Below are 16847 nucleotides of genomic sequence, written 5' to 3' on the forward strand. Positions count from 1 at the left end.
TTTTCTGTGGAGCTGAATTTGGTTCTCAGAACTTCTGTAGACAAAAAATGGCCCTTTGTCCACATTTGAACACTTTTAGTTAGGTATAGGAAGGAAAGTAGCCTTTTGCTGAAAGCCTGTGGGGAATTTTCTAAAACAAAACACCTCACTACCCCCAAACGTTTCTGCTTTTCAGTTAATAAAAGGTTGGGCAGCTTAATAAATTGGTGTTTTATCACATCCAGAACAAAGAGCTTGTCTGGTACTTCTTTTGAACAGCTTTTTTTGCTTAAATGTCACTTCATAAATATCACCTTAATCATTTACATGCAAATAATGTTCTATTACACTAGGGAAAAAAAAAAAAAGAGTGGATGAGCACATGAAAACTTCAGATTTTGGATTGAAAGTGCTAGTGTTAGCCTCCCAGGTTTGCCTTGCTACACACAGAGTTGGTCAGGGAGCCAGCTGGTGCATTAGCTTGCAGAGCTCAGTAGTCTTAGCCTCAGTAGATGGGGTCTGATAATAGAGTTCCAGTGAATAAATAATTGCAGGTGTGTGGCTGTCTATTGTGCCTTTCTGTAGTGGGCACATGCAGACAGATGGAGGTGCTGGCACAGTAGCACTGTGACGAATGTTTATGTACAAAAAATTTATTATCCATCTCGGAAGTAAAGCTGCTGTTTTCTGACACTGCTCACCTCTTGGCAGGGGCAAGAAAAGCTGCCCTTTTTATGTATAGGAAATGGAAGACCAGGTCAAATGGGTATTGTGGATGTGGCGTCTGAATCCCCCCACTCCCCACCACAGCAGTGTGTCCAGCCGCAACAGTGGTGTGTGGCTCCAGGGGTTCTTGGGCCATCTGAACCCCCTGGAGGGGCTGATTTTACTGGGTGGCTCTGGGATCTGGACTTGGGCCAGTGAGAGCTCCAGGGATCCACCATTACATGTTGCTGCTAATGACTTCAGGAACTCCTTTTCAGTGTCTTCAGCTCCCTGCAGGATGTAGTGTGTTCTCTGTCTCCTGGTTGCAGTGATGTGCGGTGGACGGTGAAATGGGGAGGACATACAAAAGCTTGCAGGCAGGAAGAGTAGTAATATACTGAGGAGAAGAGGTTATTTACAAACTCCAAGCCCCTATAAAAAGGGGAAACAGAAGGCAGAAATGGGACAAAACAGATCTACATTTCAGCAGAGGTTTTAGGTTACATCGACCCTTGTCTATTGAATGTAAACTAGGAAAGGATCCATTTCTCATTTGGATGCAGCTATTTTTCTTGTTACCAAGAAAATAGAAGTGTTGTCAGAGTACTAATTGTGCGAGATCTGCTGTGTTGAGAATGCCCTGGGAAAGGCTGCAGCGTGTCTGCACTTTTGGATGAGAGCCTTTTCATATACTGAAGTTGTGGTCCAACTACAAGTGGCAAATGCAAGTTTGCTCATTGTAGTGATGAGTCTGAATGACATTGCTAGCGAAGGCATTCAGACGCACACTCTGTTGATGCTCCTTACTGCTTAGTGTCGGTTACCAGACTTACTAAAAGTGCAGTTCCTTTCCAAACATTATTCATAAAAAGCTCTGGCACTTTTCCAAAGGGATATCAGTTAACGTTTAAGTCTCCTTATGAGAAACTATTTAGAACTTAAATCTTTCTTCTGCAGATGGTTGCAAGGTCTGTGGTGCAACCTCAATGGAGGTCTTACTGAGGAATGACTTCATACTTGTTATCAACAACATAGCATATTGTGTGTCACCTCCTGTGAAAGGTAAGAGCAATGCTTATTAACTCTGATTACCTCACTTCATTGAGTGAAAGAAATGGGAAGTGTCAGAGAACTGGAACCTGTCTGGATAAAAGAATTTCTCTTTGTTTGGGTTTGTTTGGGGTTTGTTTTTTTTTTTTCAGGGGGGGAGGGGGAAGGAGGAAGGAGGGGTGTTTTCTTTTTTTACCATTGGATGGTCCTGCTTTTTTGGGGTTGGAGGTGGAGAGAGAATGAAGAAGGGTGGGTTCTTGAAATGTTTTATATGACAAACATGTTCTTTTCAGATAAGCTGAGTAGTGAGCATGCTACTGAAATGGAAGATATCAAATGCTTGGTTCACAGACTGTATGTGGCTCTACATTTAGAAGATCACCAGGTCAGGAAAGAGAGAGAATTGCTACGGAAACTGGACCATCTGAAAGAAGAGCTGTTTCCTCTTGAACAGGTTGGAAAGTGGGGTTACTTTTTTTAGAAACTCAAAGGCATTTCCTTTCATCAAGAGTAAGTCCTGTGACAGAAGAAAATCAGCATGAATGGTTATGGTGTGTCTGTTTTGTTCATTATGTAAATGAGGCTCAATTCAAATAGCATTCTAAGTATTTTCAGTTCAGTTCTTTTCATTCCTGGTATGCACCTTTCCTGGGTAGAAGCCACAACACCTGGAGAAAGCTGTCATGAACAAGCCTCAACATGGCTTGTATTGGGCTTCAAAGTCCACTTAGTCACCTGTTGCTGCATGAGTTCTGAATACCCATTACAGAAACAAAAATCCCAAAGCAATAGTGAGGTAGAAATCACCTGTGTCTTAGGTTAGGCATTTCTTTATCAGTAAGGCAGCAAAGCAAATTGTCTGGATTAATGGTTGCCAGAACCCAAGAAGCGAAGGTGTGAATGTTGATCTAGGGCAGGCTAAGCTAACTCAGCATGAGGGCAGGAAGCCAGAAAGAGCCTGACAAAGTGGACGAATGTTTTCTTGGCTTCAGACCTGCTTTGTAAGGACCAGACTCAGCATTAACCACAGCTGCCTTGAATGGTAAATGGAAATCTAGTAGACATAAATCCCTGTATGTCTAAGATAGTAGTGGGAAGGGGATTTCTTGGTGCACAGCAGAGGATTTCTTGGTGCACAGCAGAGGATTTCAGTCCTTTTCCTTCTCAGCAGGGAAAGTGGAGTCAGTAATAACATCCTGAAAAAGGATCTAGTCCAGCAGGAGAAAACAGTTGAGGTGCTGCTCATAGAATCATAGAATCGTAGAAGAGTTAGGGTTGGAAAGGACCTTAAGATCATCTAGTTCCAACCCCCCCTGCCATGGGCAGGGAAACCTCACACTAAACCATGTCACCCAAGGCTCTGTCCAGCCTGGCCTTGAACACCGCCAGAGATAGAGCATTCACAACTTCCTTGGGCAACCCATTCCAGTGCATCACCACCCTTCCAGTTCCTCACCACCCTTACAGTAAAGAACTTCTTCCTTACATCCAATCTAAACTCCCCCAGTTTAAGTTTTAACCCGTTACCTCTTGTCCTATCACATCAGGGGAGCACTCACATTTGCTTGAACAGGTTTCTCTATTTCTTTTCCTTAGATGAAAGCCAGAATTGCAGTCAATGCAAATGCAAAGACCACCAGGCTTCTATGGATCGGCCTAGCTCTGATGTCTACCCAAGGGGGAGCGTTGGCATGGCTCACATGGTGGGTCTATTCATGGGACATCATGGAGCCAGTCACATACTTCATCACTTACGGGAGTGCCATGGCTTTCTATGCCTACTTTATTCTTACTAAACAGGTAAGTCCTGGTTTTGTAAATGTCTGGAGTATTGTAAAGGAGGAAAACTGACTCTGAAAATCACAATAGTTGGGCTCTGATGAAAATACAATTCAGTAAGTAGCCTTGCCATCAGACAGAGACCTGGTTGATCCCTAATGGGGCTGGATATGAACATTACATTGTACAAAATCATGCCAGGTGACTGTTACATGTGAACTTTCATACTAGCTACTTATTTAATAAGTCTTACTAGTGTTCCCTTTTAATATTTTGTAGATCACTTTGAGTAGTAAACAGCACATTGCTCATTGCTGTAACTAGAAAGCAAATAGTACTGCTGTGCCAGTTTTAGGAATGCTGCCTTACGGAAGCAGTCTGAACAGCAGCTTTTATTTGGTGGAGTTTATGTATAAATGATGCAGAGTACTAAACCCTTTGGAACTTTGGCAGCTGCATTATTGAAATATACTCAGTTCAGTGCCTGAAAAAGTGTTATTGCTTTGCTCTTCATAATATGACTGCTTTTCCTTGACACTGGAAAATAGATTTACCTCCATTGATGAATGGAGGTAAACCTAAGACAGCTGAAATGGAGTAGGGAACAGGCATTGTTTAGAAGAAAAAACGTTTGCTGACCAACATAAAGACCAGATCTTAACTGAGCTGCACAATACAGACTGTAAGACTTGGAGAAATGTTTCTTTTGCCTGTTTTAACTCTGTACTTTACTCCCAGAGTGGACATCTTGATGTTGAACTTGTGTGATGTGAAAGTCTTTTTGTTATGGAGGTATGTGGCAGAGGAGCCAGCACTTCTTCCATAATACCAATGGATCTATAGACCTCATAAGACATCAGGTTCCTTTAGTGAAAAGGGGAGACATGTCTGTTTCTATGAAGAACTGGCTCTGAATGCAAGTTTTACTCCTCCTCACTGATTTTTAAGAGAGGCTAAAGCATTCCAACTTTTTGTATATGAGTAGGTAGAGAGATTACTACTTGGCTTTTTTGAACAGCTGCTGACACCATTGCTTCTGACTTTCAAATGAGTCTTTGAGAAATAGTAGCTGAACATTCTCTGACTCCTTGGAAGCAGTGTCCAAGTTGACTTAAGTCAGCGGCTTCAGTCACGAAGATCACGCTGTGTCCTTATTGTAATTGAAAATTTCTGTAGATGAGAAAGAAATTATTCCTACCATGTGTCTAAAAGGCCCTTATGACCTATAGAACCTAACTGCATATATAGTCTCTTAACAGAACATGTGCGTGTTGAACTAATAAATCTTCCTGAAATGGACCTCTACCCAGTTTTCTTGTTAACCCCAAATATGTGCTCTGCTTTCTTCACCAGGACTACATTTACTCTGATGCAAGAGACAGGCAGTTCCTCCACTACTTCTATCGGAAATGCAAAAAGCAGCATTTTAACGTGGAACGATACAACCAGCTCAAAGAAAACATAGCAGAGGTATTTAAATACAGTCCTTAAATAATGAGGTAGCCTCTGGCTTGCTTAAGAATTTTTCAGTAAACTCTAAGCTAATAGAAAATTGACCTCAAGGTTTGCTACTTACATTTAAAACAGTGTATTACCTGTCACCCAGTTTCAGTTGTTTAAATGACCATACAGTGTTTGCTACTGACATATAAACTACTTCAGTAAGTCATCAAAAAGGGAGACCTTCATGAATTTAATTCAAAACAAATAAGTTGGTTTATCAGCACTGCACACCCATTTTTTGCATATTCTACCGTGTTGCATTTTTTGCCATTTCAATAGAAAGCTGCATTGCCTTTGGAGACAGTATGCTTGCTGCACTGCTGTGGTAACACAATCCTTCTCCCTTCCGTGGGAGGAGAATGAATGTCTTGCAGAGTTCAGGATCTAACATCTTAATCCTATTCCTAAAGTAAAAGCTTAGATTTGCAGAATATAGACAAATGGATGGAAAAGGAGAAGCTTTGTGGTCTTCAGGAAAAAGTGTAGCAGATCTCTTGCTCCTCATTTCTTACCCCCATCCCATCTCACCAGCCTTTTGCTCAATGTCTTATAGATGAAAATTGAAACTACACATAATTTTAGTTCCAAGTATCATTTCATGAGCCACATTTGACATAAGGCTAGAGTTTGATACTTTTTCAGTAGCCTGAGATTATGAATTTTGTGATTTTAATTTCAGGAAAATAGTACTTCGGGGTGTGGGTGAATGGTTGGATGGGCAAGGCAGATGCTTCTGTCTGGAGACTGGCTGAATGACCTAAGCAGGTCTGTTAATGTTCAGTGCCTTCCATTTTATTAGTTTGTTTTCTTGCGCAAGACCAATGCCTTCTGAGAAAGATATGGGATGTGTGAAAGAGAATGAGAATATACGGGGCTGCAGAAGGATGAACTGTCACTCTTTCTTGCACTGGCAGGCGGAAGAATCACTCAGGCGCCTGCGCCAGACTCTGCAACTGAAGCTTCCGGTCCAGGAAATCAAGGACAAGGACTGACTTTGGTTTTGTATATATTAGAATTTCTCTTTCAAAGCTGATACAAACACTTAGTTGCTCTAAAGGAACTGGACATTTTTGACCACTACAGTTTTGAAAGTTGCAATAAATATGTATAAAAATCACGTGGTTGCTTGATGGTTTGTTGGTTTTGTTTGTTTGTTTGTTTTTGGAGTTTTTTGGTTTTTAAACCCTATGAAGAAGCTGCTGAATTTCTTCAAGATATTTGTCGAATCTCCTTACTAAAATGGAGGCATTCTGCCTGTTAGTAAAATGACAGGGATGTTTTATTAGTACCATTTACTATGGCACAGCAGTAGCTCGTAGAATAATTAACTTCTGCATTAAGGATTTTTTCCCTGGAATTACTGTTTCCTCTTCCCAGGTCTGAGCATTGACTCTCGCTGGTGTAACACCACTGGTGAGGTTAGGCGTGCATCACAGGTAAGTTTTTTTTAGTAAATATTGCTGGAAAAATAAGATCAAACCCATTTACTATAAAATAATTTGTTTCACTGTTGTATTTTATTGAAAGAATTTATAAAAAAAATCAGACATATACGATTTATGCAAAGCTTAAAAATAGCCATAGGAAGACTTAACATCTATGACCCAGGACGTAGTACATGGAAAGATTTAACTAAAGCAGAGCCATTAAATCAATTCCTTCATACCCAAGAAAGTGGATTAAGACACTTTTCTTGAGTTCTCCACTGTCCCCCAGAGTTAAGCATAGGTACCAATAATGTAAAAAATAATAAAAGAAATATTCGCTTCCAGTCAGTATCATTGAGCTACTGCGGATGCTGCAGTAGTAACAATCCTATGCTGAAATGACCCATGGTGACAAATGCACCATCACTTTTATGTACACAGTGACAGTATGGCTGATCTCCTCTGAGGCCAAGAGGAGGAAAAGGCTGATCCACCACCAAGGTCTTTAGTATGAAGGCTTGTGTATATAGTATTTTGCAGAGCTGCCTAGAGATGACCAGAAGTTGTAAGTAAGCCTGGAACCTTGAAATGATGTGCTTCAGCTTTAGAGATATGTGCAAGGTGAGCTTACCCAAAGTCACACTAAGCAAGTGGTGCATGGTCTCACTTAACTACTGCTTGCTTTTCTCCTGAGGATACAAAGCACCAGCAAGCTGTAATTGTGCCCTAAACATAAATGATGTTGCAAGCAAAAAGCAGTCTTCTACCTATATTAATGCTACAATTGTACTCAAGTAATTAAGCTCCTCTTTAGTGTTGAGAGAAAAAAAACATCTAAAAAACTCAATAAATGCACAGAAATTGGAAGGTGGATACTGCTGTCCACAAATTTCAAAAGATGCCCTACATATTCCCTGTCAACTGTGCTCTTGGAGCAAGTTAACCTAATGCAACATTTGAAATGTTTTGCAAATATTAAAATGTGCCGTAGTTAAAAACCAACAAACTTTTAAGGAAAAAAGTAACCTAGAGTACCAGTTCCCATAAAATCTGAGCACCTAGTAGTTTTGCACCAGTCAACTTTTCCCAAATTCCCTGAGATGAACAGAGCTGTAAAACTGGCTTTAAAATGGCTTTAAGATTTTGGAGACTATTATGTATACAAACTATAACGTTTGATCCCAGTATTTTTGCAAACAATCTTGTAGAATATTAGTCTCCTGAACTAAGATGGTGTGTCTTTCACCTCTGCAGTGAGTACTAATTAATGGTTGTCATTATTCAGTAACAATCTACTTAGATTTTGGATGAAAATACAATTTTTTAGTTAACATTGAGGCAAAACAAGGAATCTGTTTTTTTCCTATAGCATTAATGTCTCTGCATATATCCACTTTGCGATAAGATACTTTCCTGTTAACGAGAGTAAGAAGTTCCGTGAACTCCAAGTAAGATCCGTGCTTCCTAAGTGCCTCGCACAAATCTTGAATGTACCAGGAGCCATTTACAGTTTCACGATGAGAAAAGTAACCTGTTGTAGAAGAGGAACATAAAAATATATCCAAATGTAAATAGTGATGCCATTTGAAAAATACATGGAGAATTACTGCTTGCTAGCTGCATCCATAAGGGATTACTAATGGGTGTAAATCTTACTTTGCCAATTATGTAATTTCACTGGAAATTGTAGATCAGAAATGGCTTTGAGATCACTTACAGTGCTTAGCCAAGATGAGTGTGGACTGACAGCTTACAGGATTGCATCTGCACATTACAAGAAAGCAGATGGGACTGAGGGCAAGATACATGGAGGAACAGAGAGGACAGCCATGTAAGTGCAGTGAAATTTGTAAGCCACCAGAATCCTACAGTCCTGGAAAAAAAGGGAATACTTGCTGCCAGACGACAGCTCAGCAGCAAGATTAATGAGAATGTTTCTTAGCAAATTAACTGCAACCTTGATAGTTTATTTTCACTTTTTCCTTAATATGTGAGGCTCTTTCCCAGACAAGATGTCACTTATCAGACATGTAAAACAGATGACTTGGAACTGTACTCATTATTTTGACTGCAAAATGAATAAATGTTAAAGCTTGTTATGGTGAAGTATCAGACACTGAATGTAAAATACTAGAACTTACCTTGTGCCACAGAGTAGCACATGATGAAGTCTGCACCAGCAGGCAGGGTATAGATACCAGCTGCATCCACTTCAGTCTCATTGACAATGGATTTATCACTACCATCTAGTGAATCCTGAACAATAACTGGGTCATCATGTTTATCACCTCGACATGCCTGTTGGTTAGAAGTATTGTTATGCTTTCACCTCTTCCAATCTCACTTATGTTAACATGATACTTCTGATGCTAACCAGAGGGGACTTCTCTTGTTAGATGTTTCCACATTACCATGAGTCTGAATTCATAAAGACCCATTTGCTTCTCTGTCAGTTAAAACACCCGTGATGAAGCCTAGAAAAAGCTCTGAGATGATCACAGAATCACTGAGATTGGATCTCTTGATCCTCTTGAAATCACCCTGTCCAACCCCCCAGGCTTAAGCTAGAGTAAGTTGTCCAGGACTATGTTCAGTCAGCTTTCAGCTATCTTCACAGAGAGAGACTCTGCAGCTGAGTGACTTTCTTCTCTTACTCTGAAGATGTTTGACCACCCTCAGATTAAAAAAGTGTTTTCTTGTGTTTAGATGGAATTTCATGTGTTTTAATTTGTGCCTCTTCTTTATTGACTTCTCCCAGCTGTTTATAACATTGATAAAGATTTCCCCTGAGCAGCCATCTCCAAGCTGAACAGCCCCAGCTCTCTCAGCCTTCTTCATATGAAAGATGCTCCAGTTCCTCAGTTATCGTTGTGGCCCTTTGCAGGACTCACTCCAAGAAGTCCATATTTGTGTTGTACTGGGGAACCCAGAACTGGACATGGTACTTCAGATGCAGCTTACCAGTACTGACTAGAGAAGAACAATCAGCTCCCTCAAACCTGCTGGCAAGGCAGTGCTGAATAAAGTACTACAGTTACAATCTGCTGAGGGCCAGGTTCTCCCATGAGTTTGCTAATTGTAATCTGAGTAAAGATGGGATAAAGCCCTGTGTAACCTGGTTTGACCCCATAACTGACTCTTGCTTTGAACTAAAGGCTGGAGCAGAGACCCTGAACGTGCCTTCCAACTTGCATTATTCTGTGAACACAGGAGTGAAGCAGAGGGTTACATATGGGCTTTATTTGACCACTTAGCACAAACCATATTTTTGAGACTATAAAGCCTTAAATTGATCCTTTGAATTCTACAGAGATACCAAGTACTGGTCATGGACAAAAAAGAAACAAAAGAAAAAAAACAGAGAAGAATACCCAACCAACTAAAAAACCAAACAACCAAACACCGAAACAAAAATATACACTCACAATCAATTTGACAAGGGCTTAGTTTGGGTTGCTTGCTAAATACAGCTAGAATCATAATAATAACACTCATATACATAAGGGTTGGTTTTTGGGTTTTTTTTAAGAGAAGAATCCTTGTCTTAAATTCTTTAAGGAACAATTCTCCATAACTTTTCCTAAAGATGCAAAAACTTACCCTTGTAGAAGGACTGTGTTAGGAAAACCAACTCCTGTATTAACGAAGACATAGGTCAGAATTAACTTCACTGAATGCAGAAACAAACATCTTACCTGAATGATAAATATCTTTGGTTTTCCTATCAGACTCTGGCACTTGTCTCCTCTGAACATGTCAGTGATTGTCTCAATTTTGATGTAGGTATCGTATGCATAAACGTGATCATTCTCGCCATGACTCAGGAACACACAAACAAAACAGTCAGCATTACTGTGGTCATCCTTGGAGGCTGAAATAGTTAAGTGCTGTTTAGATGACTAAACAGTGATCTTTAGGCTTAAAAAACATCATACATTTGTATCATATCATTCAATTTCTGACTAGTCCTGTTTCAAATAAACCCTATTTTCAGATAGTGTAATACTGCAAAGATTTTGGAGGTGCAATGATTTAACATGGCTGAAGGTAAAGGCCACTAAAAGTGGGAAGAGTAATGTTACGCAGTCACTTTCTTTCAGCTCTTGGCAACTTCATTAGTTCTCTCCACAGAAGCTTCACTTACCCTGCAATAAAATAATCTGAGGCCTAACCCTTAAGTCCTTCTAACATTAAAAAACTTCCTTCTGCACAAAAATTATTTTAAGTTGGATGAACAGAGAGAATGGAAGAAAAGATATCTGGAAATTCTGCTACAAATTGTTAGACATAAGAAATACGTAGCCTCCTACCTTCAGAAATTTTCTGCAGCACATCCTCTGCTTTCAGATCATCAAAATGTCTGACTTCAAACCCAAGGTCTGTCAAACTATTGTTAAAACATGGAGTATTAGTAAAAATTTTGCTCAAATTATACGTCAGTTCCTATGAGCTCAGTTGCTTGCCCTGCAGGAGAATGAATATTCCCATTTATGCATTATTTATGAGAACAACTACTAAAGTTGAACTCAAACTGGTGTCAAGTGCAGGTGTGACACCTAAAGTTATTTCAGAGAGTTTGTCCTCAGAGAGCTCTGAACTCACTGAAATCACAGGACTTCTGCCAGCAGTTTCTGTAACTTAAAGCAATGTGCCTTGAAGCTTTCTTATTACAGCTTTCTTTGCCAAGGTTGCATAGGTGCTTCTGTCTGCAAAATCTTTTGTTCTATACTTAAATGTAAGATGTGGGTAACTGCTTTTATAAGCATGAATTCTGAAGCTTAGCTTTTTAAGCTTTAGTAGAGAAACCGAGTTTCTTACCTGTGTTTTAAATTGTTTCTGTCTGCAAGAGTGCCACGTCTGTCTGTCAGCTTCAAATGCCAAAAAAAGTGCTCATGATTGAAGATTAATGCAATTCCTCTTCTTTGATGGTTCATTTTGTATTGCACTGCAGGATCAAGGGTTTGCCTGTTGCCAGAGGTGGAAAACATTCTTGATTAATGAGTTAATGGCTAATTGAATTCCCTCCCTGTATTGCTGCTAGCTGAGATTTTTTTTGTTGACTAAAGACTCGGAGGATCCATTTTTAGAAGACAAGACCTCAAAATGTGCAATATTTTAGGACAAGCCTAAATTGCTAGATATTTTTGAAAATCTTGGGTTTGTTAAGTAATTCAGTAAAAAGAAGTGTTGACTGCATACTAGACTCCATCAGGTAATTGAACAGTTTCTCTACAATGTATTTGTATTTTCTCTTGTCAGGAGGCTGTCTCATTAGTAACACTATAGGGCATATAACAGTGTACTTTAGACTTGGCTTCAATTCTCCATGTTACAGCTAAGTATTATTTTAACATAACTGGATACTGCTTATATACTTAGTTGGAATTGTAGCTGCTTCAAGTTGTTCTAAGTAAACCAAGTGCTGCATCATAAGCAATAAACTAGTGATGAGGTGGTATGCCCGGTGTATCTTGCAAAGGGAGAAGAAATGAAAGAAAACTAAAAGCTATGCATCCAAGTTTTTAGCAACCAGCTGTCAAAATCCTAAAGATGAAGGACAGTGTTGTTCTGAAGGACAGAACAAATGACCTACCCAGTTTCTAAGAAAAGGACTTTAGCATGGCAACTAGTGTGATGTTTGGAGCTGCATTGAGCAATTTTACTGCTTTATGAGCAAAACGCAACGTAGAAATCTGTGATAGCACACCTATGGACTGTGCACTTGGACCCAAAAGGTTGTTTCCAAGTGTTGGCATAGCTGTATTTTGAGAGACAAAGCAGACAATCTTACTGCTTTTGTAGACACAGAGGTATTGGTGCAGAAAACAGAAACTACAACGCTCTGGCAATAGACAAGGCCAGTGTTAGAGGTACACAGAATGACAGTCCAGGTCATGCTTCCCTAGGACTGGCTCTAGTGACAGCTGTTATTTTTGGCATGTAACTGGGTTGGTTGGTTTTTTTTTCCTGCTATGGAATAGTCAGTTTGGTGCAGTTTCTTTTCTCCTTGGGTGGTCAACCTACGAAGGAGTCATTCCCTTACACCCCCTGCTCCCCCACCAGGCTATTTACAGAAGCATTTGAGAGTTCTGAAGGTTTTGGATAGCCTTTGAATACCCTTGAGACCTGCCTGCTGATTATGATGGGGATCAGTATGTTGGCATACATACAGAGTGTGTTTTACCCATGGCCATACCACCCTGAGAATGCCTTGTTTCGTCTGATCTCAAAAGTTAAGCAGGTTGTTTAGAATATTTGCCTGCAGACATTACTTAGAGTGCAGTTTCATCAGCCAAATGCTTTTGTTTCATTATAAAATAACCAAAGGTATCCTTAAACTATTTCTGCTTCTCCACTTTACTATCAGGAATCTGTTCATAAAACATCTTTTTGCGACATCTGAGAATTCCAGCAGGGAACAGGAATTCTAGATGACTGTTAGTGTCAATGTTTCTACAACATTGGCTGGATAACCAATAAGAAAAGTTAAGTGGGGTGCTTTCTCACACTCTCGCCAGTTAAGAGTATTTACCATGATGAAATGCAAAGATTATCAACATTAGCCATGTAATTATGAATGGTATTTCACCTGTACCAATACCTGAGTTTATCTGGATTTTGGTAATTTATCTTCCTTAGGATACAGCTAGATGTAGGGCTGGTAGGGATTTTGGACAGACTGGTCCCCGGATCCTGTGAATGACCATTAAAGGGTGTCTTTCCCTAAATAGCTCTTCCTCTGCTCAGCTGTATTCACTGAGCAGCTGAAGCAAAGGAAGTTACTGGGCAAGTAGTTAACTTCTCCAGCGCTATATGATGTCAAAAGGTGGAGAAGAAAAATTCATGGAATCACTATCCTGTGGTCCCTTTACCCTCCTTCTAGAGGAACATATTCATGTGCTACACTCTATCACTTAGTCTGCCCAATTGTTCCTTAGATTATGATGGTACTTTTGCCACAGTCTGTGCATATTACCTAACATAAAAGGAGCCCACTCCTAGGAATTCCTTCTGCATGCCTGCATGATAACAAGGCTGGTTCTATATCTGGCACAGCTAAAACTAGAGACGTGTTCCATAAGTGGGTGGAGATGAGCTGAATAATTCAGCCATGTTCGTAACAAAAATCAGAAAACCCTGCACTGACCTCAGTGCCATGGGCAATCTGTGTCACTGCCATCAGAACTTTACCTTACATCAAGCGCATCTACTTCTGTGATGTTCTGATTTCCATCTGTTAAAGAGATCAAAAAGAGATTTAGCCACTAAATCATTCATTAAAAAGAAACAATTAGAACTTGTGCATCCAGCCTTAAAGTTTAGTTGTTAATGTGAACCAAAAGCTCATTCACACATGAGGTGAGTAGGCATGCAGTTAAACAGCTTCATTAGCTTTTAGAGGCTCTTCTTAAAGTCCTGAATTTTAGGTGGTCAAGACATGCATATTTTATATCTGTGTATCTGTATCTATATAGACGTATTCAGAGATCATGATTTTGTATAACTAGCTGGCTGTATTTATTTAAACAGAGTGTCTAACTCAGTATTTATGATTTCACATAATCTGAAAATACACTGATGTTTCTTTCATTTCAGTAATGCTGCTAATGCAAAGCTGATCAGTCCCTGAGGTTGGATGCAGCATGTGAGTCATAGTAGGCAGTGTAACGGTATGCATAGCTCATGACAACTGAGAAGATGCAAGATTTATACCTTTTCTTCTGCAAAACTAGATTGACATAAGTATCTCCAGTAAGAGAAAGCACATAAAGGTAACACTGTGGGAACAACCGGCAACATGCGCATCTTGGGAGCATCAAAACTAAAGACTTGCAGATGGCTGGGCCAAAAATACTTACTCCTTTTCCTCAACCTTCTCAATGGGCTACAAAATCACAGCACCTCCTCCTACTGGTGGAGCCTAACTACTACATTATGTTTATATATATTGTATACCACATTATGTTTTACTATTTTATACAATATTTTCCTATTATATACTATATTGTACCTGTAGTGGTTACTGTAGGTCTGCTATCCAGCTGGGCATGGCCTGCAATTGCAAGAGAAGATAGGTCACGTATACACATACATTACAAACTACTTGGTACATACATAGTACTATCTTTTCACATCTTTTCATCACATCTGATTAAAGCCTTTTGCAAAACAAACTAACATAGCTATGTATTGATAGAGGAGAAAAGTTCATCAAGATATTAGAATGAACTTGCACGAATCTAGACTCTGCCTTAGAAGCTTTTATGTTGAACATGACAGCACAGGAGAGTAGGGGGTGGCTCAAAGAAAAGTCACATGCTTCTAAGTGTTAGTATTTACATGTACACATCCCTGGCAAATATGGATCATACTTTCAGGTGTTGAGTCTTACCATTACTGCTAGTAACCCAAAAGCACAAAAAAGGCTATTTCATTTGCTTGAAACATAATGTGCAAGTCAGACTAATGATACAGGTGCTGGAAAATGAGTGTATATAGAACACAGGAACACCACCTCTGCCTGCGACTTGATAACAGAAAGCCAGAGATCTTTTAAGAGTGCATCTGTTTGTGTAAATTTACACTGTACTTTTGCTTGTGTACCTGAGATCTGGCTGATGCTTTTGCCTTAAGGGGACAACAGACCGTAAAAATGTTAGTCAACAAACTTCTAGACAGAAAATGCTGCCATGTAGATATAGGAAGAACAGAATTCCTGGGCCACAAAAATCCAGGAAAGATAGTTTTCCTGTTCTTCTAATCCTGTTTAGTCAGTTCCCAGTCTTTAACTTTCCACTGCCACTGTCATATTGCAGTTTCATTCAAGTAAACTCTACTTAAAACATTATGACTTACAAAAAGCTTTTCGCTTGTTGTACACAGGCTTGTTGTAAAAACTGGTTGCTCTCAACAGGACTATTCATTTGTCTTCAGTCTCGTGAAGACGAGTTTGTTTCAAAGGAATCACAGATCAGGTATGCACTGGGATCTGATAGCATCTTTCCCTGGTTGTAATCTCAAGAGGTCTACCGTATGGCCAAAGGACATGCATTTAGAAAATACCGGTAACCAAATGGCACCAAAACCCACATATGTAACCCTGACTGCACCCTGGGGGTCCAAACCCACTTAGTGTTGCTGCTCCTCTCTTCTGTCCTTCTCTATACACCAGCGGTTCTCCCTGGTCACCGCCGCTTCCCAGGTTTATGACGCCAGCTGTTTCCCTTAGCGCTGACCAAGCGACCCCGCTTCCCCTTAACCGCTGTGCCGGGGGGCGGGAGGGAAAGGACACACGGGACATGCCCCCGGCGGGGTGCGCTGGATTCTGCACGCAAGTCTACTTCCGCGTTGGCCGCCGCCAGCGATCCTTCCCGCACGGCACCTTCCCCCTTTCTCCGAAGGGAAACAAAGGAGCCGCTCCCCGCTAACGTCTGCAGCGACCTCCGGGCAGCGCTACCCCAGCTTCGGTCGGTTCGGGTCACACGAGGGCTGGGAAGGGCCCCTCTCCTCACAACCCCTCGCACGGGCGCCCCCGTCCCACTTTTCCCCTGCGGAGGGTAAGGGGCAGGGAGCCGCGGGCGCCACAGGCCGCCTGGAAGCCCCTATGACCAGGGCACGAGGCGTCCCCGAGACGGCTGAGACCTTCAGGAGCCCCGAACGATAACACTGGGCGCTGCTATCCCCTGCCCTAACCTGCCCTCCCCGCCCGCGGCCGCCGTCGTTATCCGCCGGCCGCCTTGGCTCTTCCCGCCGACCCCCTCCCTACCTGTTGCCCGCCGATCCTCTGCGCCCGACATGACCGCGGACTAAAGCACCCCGACGCCGCACCTTCCCGGGGCTGGCCCGCCTGCCCGGCCCGGCCCAGGTTCCGCCTCGGGGGAGGGCGTTTGTTGCCTTTTCCTCCGCCGGCGGTCTCCCCCTGTGTAAGCAACGGGACGGGAGATAGAGTGCGGCTGGGTCCTGCGGGTCCCGGAGGCCGGTGCAGCGGCAGCGGCAGCAGCGCTCAGCGGAGGGGACACGCTGCGGTTCTTCGGCCTGTCCGGGAGCTGCGGAGGTACCGCCGCGCCCTGACGGTGGATACGTAACGCCGGTGGCTTAGTGTTCAGGTCCCTGCTCGGGAGATGACGGGGGCCGGCTGCTGTCAGTCGGAACTCAGCTGGGAAAACTGAGGAGTGATGTGTTAAAGCCTCTGCGATTACTTTTTAAGTTTGCCACGCATTATCTGTATTCCTGTGCTGTGTACTTCAGTGGCTGTGTTTCATGGACTGCACTGTCACAGGTATCGTCCTGAAACATGGTGAGAAGCTACTGTGTTTGCTTAACTGAGAGTTTTCAGAACTGTACTTAAAGTCCCCTTAAAGACACATACTGTTGTCTTGAGGTAAAACTACTGTTAGTCAAAAT

General features: G+C 41.6%; 2 protein-coding genes across 6 annotated transcripts in view; one reads left to right on the forward strand and one right to left on the reverse strand.

The window, feature by feature from the left end:
- The window catches only part of MCUB (mitochondrial calcium uniporter dominant negative subunit beta), a 44729-nt gene extending 38616 nt beyond the window's left edge, over positions 1 to 6113 (forward strand). For 2 of the 4 annotated variants that reach the window (XM_080639263.1, XM_080639266.1), the window contains exons 4-8: positions 1642 to 1746; positions 2028 to 2188; positions 3331 to 3534; positions 4867 to 4983; positions 5931 to 6113. In XM_080639263.1, the coding sequence (XP_080495389.1) occupies positions 1642 to 1746; positions 2028 to 2188; positions 3331 to 3534; positions 4867 to 4983; positions 5931 to 6008 (665 nt within the window). In that variant the 3' untranslated portion in view covers positions 6009 to 6113. The other 2 variants (XM_080639265.1, XM_080639264.1) reach the window with 2 other exon arrangements.
- Positions 6114 to 6659: 546 nt separating this feature from the next.
- CASP6 (caspase 6) lies at positions 6660 to 16344 on the reverse strand. Of its 2 annotated transcripts, XM_080639268.1 has the most exons (8): positions 16210 to 16344; positions 14455 to 14496; positions 13635 to 13677; positions 11262 to 11408; positions 10754 to 10830; positions 10139 to 10314; positions 8585 to 8741; positions 6660 to 7974 (listed from the first exon to the last, which is right to left on the reverse strand). In XM_080639268.1, exons 1-8 carry the CDS (start codon positions 16238 to 16240, stop codon positions 7736 to 7738), a joined length of 912 nt encoding a protein of 303 aa, XP_080495394.1. In that variant the 5' UTR covers positions 16241 to 16344; the 3' UTR covers positions 6660 to 7735. The 2 variants fall into 2 exon arrangements, with proteins under 2 accessions (XP_080495394.1, XP_080495393.1); XM_080639267.1 differs by lacking the exon at positions 16210 to 16344 and having other exon boundaries at positions 14455 to 14567.
- Positions 16345 to 16847: the final 503 nt, after the last annotated feature.

The sequence above is a fragment of the Psittacula echo genome, assembly GCF_963264785.1.
Source record: "Psittacula echo genome assembly, chromosome: 1".
NCBI classification, from domain to species: Eukaryota; Metazoa; Chordata; class Aves; order Psittaciformes; family Psittacidae; genus Psittacula; species Psittacula echo.

What these genes read in the sequence shown, in the direction of transcription:
- CASP6 (XM_080639267.1), bottom strand. Translation starts at nt 14,533, where the DNA reads ATGTGTATACGTGACCTATCTTCTCTTGCAATTGCAGGCCATGCCCAG. An exon ending in ACCTACAGTAACCACTACAG is followed by an intron (nt 13,678 to 14,454) that starts GTACAATATAGT and finishes TCTCTTTAACAG; the next exon opens with ATGGAAATCAGAACATCACA. An exon ending in CAAAGATATTTATCATTCAG is followed by an intron (nt 8,742 to 10,138) that starts GTAAGATGTTTG and finishes TCTAACCAACAG; the next exon opens with GCATGTCGAGGTGATAAACA.